Genomic DNA, 7,764 nt, shown 5'->3' with positions numbered 1-7,764 from the left:
TTTTTTTTTTTTTTTTTTTGAGACGGAGTCTTGCTCTGTCACCCAGGCTGGAGTGCAGTGGCCGGATCTCAGCTCACTGCAAGCTCCGCCTCCCGGGTTCACGCCATTCTCCTGCCTCAGCCTCCCGAGTAGCTGGGACTACAGGCGCCTGCCACCTCGCCCGGCTAAGTTTTTGTATTTTTAGTAGAGACGGGGTTTCACTGTGTTAGCCAGGATGGTCTCGATCTCCTGACCTCATGATCCGCCCGTCTCGGCCTCCCAAAGTGCTGGGATTACAGGCTTGAGCCACCGCGCTCGGCCGGAACAGACTATTTTCATTCAAAGCTTAGGAAAGACTATATTTCAGCAATCAGATAAAATAAAATCCCATCCCAGTGAGCAGTAGCCTGTCATCTACCAAGGGAAAGCAGTATTCTTGACCGACTCAACAAAAGTGCTCCCACTCGGCCAGGCGCGGTGGAGGCCCAGGCGGGTGGATCACCTGAGGTCAGGAGTTCGTGACCACCCTGGCCAACATGGTGAAACTCCATCTCTACTAGAAATACAAAATTAGCCGAGTGTGGTGGTGCATGCCTGTCTGTAATCCCAGCTACTTGGGAAGCTGAGGCTGGAGAATCACTTGAACCCAGGATGTGGAGGTTGCAGTTAGCAAAGATCACGCCATTGCACTCTAGCCTGAACAAGAGTGAAACTTCGTCTCAAAAAAAGAAGTGTCCCCACTCAACTCCTACAACTTCCTTATCCCAAAACAGGCGCACCCATGCTCGCAAACACACACACACACAGAGACAGACACAAAGAGAAAGAGAACAAACAAAACACTTAAGAATAAGATGCAAGTTAAGAAACTGCATGTTAAAATTTCCTTCTTCTCCAAAGGCAGTCATCCTCCATAAGAAAATGTTCTTCCCTGAGTGTACAGAAATTTTATCTAGGAATTGCCTGCAGGACCATTTCAGCTGTTCCCCAAACAAGAAAACCTTTAGTATGGTATCACTTTGGGGGCAGGTGTCTTATTTTTCAATGCTAACAATTTATTTGTACATTAATGTAAAAAAAAGTTCACACACTAAAAATGTCTAGAGTTTCAAAATCATACATAAAAGTTAACAGTTTAAGTAGTTTCTAATTGCAGGAAAAATCTTCAAGATGTAGCAATGGAACAGCAAATTGGGAATTTAAACTCACAACCTTCACATGTGGATCAATTAACTATTAACACAAATCTCCTGAAATCTCTTCTCAGCTCTCTGCCCCAGGAAAAAGCAATGAAAAAGCATTCAGCAAAAGACAAACTTTTAAAAAGCAATGCTGGGTCCAGACTAACAGGTCATAGGACTGACTGAAATTCAAGATGTGAGAAATCAGCTAACCCCTACCTCCCTCAAAATCTGGCAAATTGTTGAATAAAAAGTTAACATGTTAAAAAAAAAAAAATAGAAACTGGGATACTTCGCCCTATAAATTTTTAAAAAATATTTTTAAAAAACTCAGAGTTACCAGATAAAGCACTAACACCAAAATTAAATGCTTACATCATTATTTCTTAAAATCAAATCCAAACTGACAAAAAGAAATTTCTCCAACTCAAAATGGAATCCACACATTCATCACCTGAATACCACACAGAAGTAAGGAGGCGAGTATAGGGTTGAGCCAGGAAGGAGAGGGCAGTGAAGACTTAAAGTAATAGACCAGATTATGTGTCAAAGAAAAATGAATAAATTACAAATTTTGTTTTGCAGGAACACCAAGATACAGAACTAACAGCAGCAAATAAAACCAAGTAACAATTCTTTTTTTTGTTGTTTTTTTTTTTGAAACAGAGTCTCGCTCTGTTGCCCAGGATGGAGTGCAGTGGCGTCCGCCCCCCAGGTTCAAGTGATTCTCTTGACTCAGCCTCCCGAGTAACTGGGATTACAAGCACACACCAACACGCCCAGCTAATTTTTGTATTTTTAGTAGAGGTGGGGTTTCACCATGTTGGCCAGGCTGGTCTCAAACTCCTGATCTCAACTGATCCACCCACCTCGGCCTCCCAAAATGCTGGGATTACAGGCATGAGCCACTGTGCCCAGCCAACAATTCTTATTTATTTACTCTGTAGATGGCACTGTGCTGGATGATTTACCTGCATTATTTTATTTACTCCAAAAACCTAAGGGTACTATTATTCAATATTATTCTCCCTTCCCAAGTGGTGAAACTTGGGTTTAGAGAACCTAAGAAACTTGACTAAAGACACAGCTAGTTAAACAAGGAAAAAAAAAAAACCACCCTAGAATTTCAAAGGTGTAGAAATTTGTTCAACCAAACCCAACATTTCATGAAGAAACAGAAGCTCAGTCAAGATAAAGGCCGATTAAGAAACTACTCAAAGTCACCTGGGTAGAGAGAGACCTAGCCCCTACATACCCAGTGGTCTCTCCTAACCACTCTGTACCATCTTGAAGTCATTTCCTACCGAGAGTTTACTCATCATTTAGGTGTTCTACCTACCAACAGAACTTCACACATTTTTCAAAGAATGATGAGCAACAGAAAGGAGGAGGTCATGTACACACACGTACTCATTAAATAACATAATACTTTATGTTTTATCATGGCTACTTTATGATATTTATTTTTAAAAAGGAAAAGGTATCTCAATTTAACTTCCTTAGTTTCCTAATTTTGCAACTCTTCATATGAACAGAGGGTAACAACTAAATCTAAGTCAAAGAAAGTTAAGGTAAAAGGCATTGTTTTTAAATTATCCGTTCCCAATTTTATATATTTTTTCTGCTCAAAATTACATAGTAGAAAATATATATACTGAAAATTGTAAAAACAGTCCAGTGTTTCAGGAGTCTCAAAAAAATAATTAAGACCAATTTGTGCCATTCTAATCTCCTACCAAGAGAACTGACTTCCGCTTATTAAAATGATTAGTCTGCTGTGTTCTCTCCCTCCAGTTACTACTGCTAAACAATCATAGTGGAATGAATTTTAACATCCCAGGAGTCAGGCAATGAATAGCTACCCTATTAAATGTAAATATAAAAAAATCACTTTAGTTCCATAATCTAAAATTAATATAATAATGTATGCAGCTTTACTATATACTGTACTAGACATTGTTCTAAGCCCTTGACATGTTAACTCATTTAATTTCACGGCTGTATGTGGTCCACCATATTTCCCCAGTTTACAGATGGGGAAAACTAATATACAGAGAAGTTAAGTAACCTGCTTAAAATTACACATGCAGCAAGTGAGGCTGCATCCAGGTGGTCGGGTTCCTGTTCTCTCCAAAAAGTCTCCTTTTTGCAGAGACCAGATCACAGGTCCCAAATCAACTATCAGTCCCACTTGTGCACTTGCCACCTCCTCTCTCCCAGCTAGCATATGACTCCCACATATAACATTTCCATTCTCCCCACCACCAAGCCTACATGGTGCTTTCATCAATTTGTTCCAGACTTTTCTGAGTCTGAATCCCTTTGCATTTAAACATGTTAGAGAACTGTAGGCATAAACACTGATAACACCTACCATTACTGAGCACACACAACATGCTAGATACAATGCTACAAACTTTGTCGTAATTTAAAAGTTATAAAGAATGTGTAATCACACCCATTTTACTGGTGAGAAAACTGAGGCTCAGAGAGGCTGAGTATTTTGGCCATGTTCTCACAGTCGATAAGTGACAGCTTTAAAAGACACACATGCTCAAGTCTGTAAGACTCAAAGTTCATACTCTTGATGTACATATGTCTTCCTCATACATACCTGCTTCCTTTACTTCTTTAATATCATCTAGAGCATCTAGGTACTATACTATTCATAGTGGAGGTATTGCTTCAACAAATGATTCTATAAATTATTAGGAAAACAGCAATTTGTTTGTTTGTTTTGTTTTTGAGGCAGAGTCTCACTATGTTGCCCAGGCACGATCTCGGCTCACTACAATCTCCACCTCCCGGGTTCAAGCGATTCTACTGCCTCGGTCTCCCGAGTAGCTGGGACTACAGGGGCGCGCCACCATGCCCGGCAAATTTTTGTATTTTTGGTAGAGACGGGGTTTCACTATATTGGCCAGGCTGGTTTGGAACTCCTGACCTCGTGATCCGCCCGCCTCTGCCTCCCAAAGTGATGGGATTACAGAGAGCCACGACGCCAGGTCCAATTACTGCTTTCTTAATGGTTTAATACGATTACTTCCCCAAAAACAAAAGGGCCCAATACCTTAATTAATTAACATGGGCTCAAATAATTCAGGTGGCCCCTTCCTCAAAAAAACTTAAATATTTGTGATTCAAATCTTTTAAGTAACACTACCAATACTGGAACCCAAGATTATTCTCCCACTCCTATTCTCCTCCACTCACCCTCCCCACCGCCCCCCACCCCACCCCACTCCCGGCCATCACACTAGTCCCCAAAGAAAGGGTTAGCTATAAATTGTTTTGCTTTGCCATTAGATACGTACAATCTCTCTGCGCCCTAGGGAAATAACAACCTGACAACACCCCTGAATCTGTAGCCTGCTAAACTTAAACCAATCTCGCCCCTTACTCAGTGATTTTTTTTTAACTCACTAATAAGCATACTGTAAATGCTCATTACATAAAACATCCTTTCTTCCTGGATACAAAGGTTTTAGCAGTAGTAATCCCAGGGAATATTATAGCAGCAATTATTGCTCATTTACTCAATGTGAAAGGTGACAATCACATTTGTTACCGTACAATATTTTAATGTCACTATAAACACTAAGTGAAATAAGCTATTCGGGTATCTGACAAATGGGTGAAAAGGAAACCAGAAAAAAATATTTCACCGTTCATACTCTAAATACTGTGAAGAATATCCTTGTTACCTGTTATAGCAGGGTACCTTCGTTCTCTCCCAGCATATGCCACACCTTTTAGGTTGACAAAAGCAGAAAGACATCGGGGCTTTGTGTTTTAAAAATCGCAAAAGAGACTACTCAAACCTCTCCCCAAGAGCAAATTCTAAGAAGGAAGAATTCCACCTCCCTTTTCTTTACCACAAACCCCTGACTTTCCGCCTCTAGCAACCAGGGAGGGCTGGGGGTGGGGGAGAGGGTGGTTAGAAAACAGAACGCACGACTCGGTCATATCCCAGCCCGGCCCATCCCAAACTTCACCTAGGCACGGCGAGAAGCAGGGCGGCATCAGGAATTCCTAGGAAAAGGTCTCACCCCATCAGAGAACATTTTTAACTTCCTCGAAGCCACCATTTCCCCGGGGCATTATCACACACTCCCACCCGGACACATTACCTAAGAGAGTACTTATAAGAAAAGCATAACAACACAAAGAAATACACAGTGCTTGAAGCGGGTAGCTCCGGCTCAGGCGGCGCTGGGAAGCCCGGAGACCACGCGGAGCCGCCGCCAAGTTGCCACTGCGATCGCCCCGACGGTGCAGGCGCGGCCGCAGGCGGCTGGAAAAGCAGCGCGCGGGGCTCCACTTCCAGCCCCACGCCCGGACCCTCGGAGCAGGAAGCCCGGCTCGGTGGCCCAGCCTCTCCCGGAGGTCTCCGGCCTCGGCCAGAGCGGTAAGGTGGATCGGTGCTTCCCACCCTGCCAGCTCCGCCCTCCCGACCACATTCCTGAGAAGCCCTACTCCCGCGACGCCGCGCCCGGGAGGAGGCAAGAGCGCGACGCTGCGGCCGCAGGGCAGGAGCGTAGTCGGCCCCGCGCCCTCCCGCCCCCGGCCCCGGCCCCGGCCCCGGCCCGGGCCCGCGAGGCGCCTCCGGGGCGAGGTCGCGGCGGCCGCCCCGCCACAGGTAGCGCCAGCTCCCGCCCGCCGCCGCCCCGGCGCCCCGGGCAGGCCCGCTCCAGGTACCTGGATGAACTGGATGGTGAGCGCCGACTTGCCCACGCCACCCCCGCCGACCACCACGAGCCGGTACTTCTCCTGGCCGGAGCCGTCCCGCCAGCCGGCCGCGGCCATGGGGACGCCGCAGAGCCCAGCCTGACCGCGCCGAGCCGCCGCCGCCGCCGCCCGCCCTAGGCCCAGCTGGGGACGTGTGCGGCCGGCTGGCTGCGGGCGAGCGGCCGCGCTGGGGTCCCGGGTACCGGGAGGTGTCGGGAGGGCCGGTCAGCGCGGTAGCGTGGCGCTGGGGGCTGGCTTGGTACCGCCCGAGGCGCGGAGAAGCGGGGTGACGGCACCGGCCAGGGGCGGCAGCGGCCGGGGGGCGCGCTCCTCTACGCGTCTCCGCAGCGCCTGCTGAACGCAGCCTCCAGCGCCGCCACAAATGGCCGTCTGGGGGCCGGGCTGCCAGGCTGAGGTGCTGCATATGCATGAGGGGGCGGGGAGGGGCGGGGCCGCGCCGCTTGGGGCTGAGGTTCGGGAGGTGACCCGGGCTTCAGACCTCCACGGACACATCGATCCAATCCCTAGCTAGTGAGCGAGTGCGTGAGAGTGTGGGAGTAGGTGTCAGTTGGGAGTGGCACGAAGGCAGTAACAGTGTGTGACCCTAATTGTGTATGTCAGGGATTGTATGGATGAAAAATACAATATGTGACAGCGTGTGTGAAAAATGGGCTGTTGGCATATTAACTCAATTTTATAGGAGAGTAAATACCCTGCTTTAAGAGTACAGATGGTGACCATATTTGTGTGAAAAACAGTATGTGACAGTGATTGAGGATTAGAGCTGTGTCACAGTAATTGAGTGTGTGATGGGCTGGTGGTTGTGACAGTATGAAAAATTGGACAGTGGCTGAGCATGGAGAATAAGTCACAGTGATTGAGCTTGCATGGGCAAGACGGAATGTGACAGATTTTGTATGTGTCAGTACAGTGTCATAGCGGCTATGTTTATGTGTGACAAATGTGCAGTAATGAGGAGTGTGAGTGTGAGGGGTTGAACTCCTGGCCTCAAGCGAGCCTCCCGCCTCGGCCTCCCAAAGTGCTGGGATTATAGGTGTGAGTCACTGTGCCCGCCCATATGGGGTTTTTAATAAGAATTAAATGATCACATAAAACAGTGCTGGTACACAGGAAGCATTTACAGCAATCTTGGAACATGACTGCAAGTTCTTGGACTTGGTAACTCATTTGGAACCAGTAGAATGCAGCAGAAGAGATGCTGCCTAATTTACCAGGCTAGATCAGAAGAGGCCATGCAGCTGTTCTCTTGGTATTCTCACTCTGGGAGAAACAAAGTAAGAAGTTTGACTACCATAAGACTGCCATGCTAAAGAGGCTACATGTAGGCATGCCAATCAGAAGTCTCATTGATGGCCAGGAGCAACATGTCATTTAAAAAAAAAAAGAAAAAAGTCCCACTGAGCTCCCACCAGATCACCAGCATCACTTGCCAGCCATCTAAGTGAGACATCTTGGACACTCAGCCTAATCAAGCCTTCCAATGATGGCATCCCCTGTTAGCATCTGACTGCAACTGCATGAGAGACCCCAAGCAAGAACAACCCACCCAGCCCAGCCCGTCCTGAATTCTTTTTTTTTTTTAATCTTTTATTTTTTTATTTTTTGAGAGACAAGATCCCTTTGTCACCCAGGCTGAAGTGCAGTGGCACAATCATGGCTCACTGCAGCCTCCAACTTCTGGACTCAAGTGATGCTTCCGCCTCAGCCTCCCTAGCAGCTGGGACTACAGGCACATGCCATCAAGGTCAGGTAATTTTTTTTTTTTTAAGAGACTAGGTCTCCCTATGTTGCCCAGACTAGTCTCGAACTCCCAAAGTGCTGGGATGGCTGAGCGCGATGGCTCACGCCTGTAATC

General features: G+C 46.8%; 1 protein-coding gene across 4 annotated transcripts in view; it reads right to left on the bottom strand.

Annotated features, from left to right (window-relative positions):
* The window catches only part of RRAS2 (RAS related 2), an 80,741-nt gene extending 74,460 nt beyond the window's left edge, over nucleotides 1-6,281 (bottom strand). Inside the window, exon 1 of one of the 4 annotated variants that reach the window (XM_025357938.1) lies at nucleotides 5,859-6,281. In XM_025357938.1, the coding sequence (XP_025213723.1) occupies nucleotides 5,859-5,966 (108 nt within the window). In that variant the 5' untranslated portion in view covers nucleotides 5,967-6,281. Of the gene's footprint in view, nucleotides 1-1,535; nucleotides 1,626-5,323; nucleotides 5,607-5,858 lie in introns of those variants that run through there. The other 3 variants (XM_025357941.1, XM_025357942.1, XM_025357939.1) reach the window with 3 other exon arrangements.
* Between the last annotated feature and the right edge of the window lie 1,483 nt (nucleotides 6,282-7,764).

The sequence above is a fragment of the Theropithecus gelada genome, chromosome 14 (assembly GCF_003255815.1).
Source record: "Theropithecus gelada isolate Dixy chromosome 14, Tgel_1.0, whole genome shotgun sequence".
NCBI lineage: Eukaryota > Metazoa > Chordata > Mammalia > Primates > Cercopithecidae > Theropithecus > Theropithecus gelada.
Note: the sequence above shows the minus strand (reverse complement) of the source record. Positions and strands in the feature narration are given on the sequence as shown.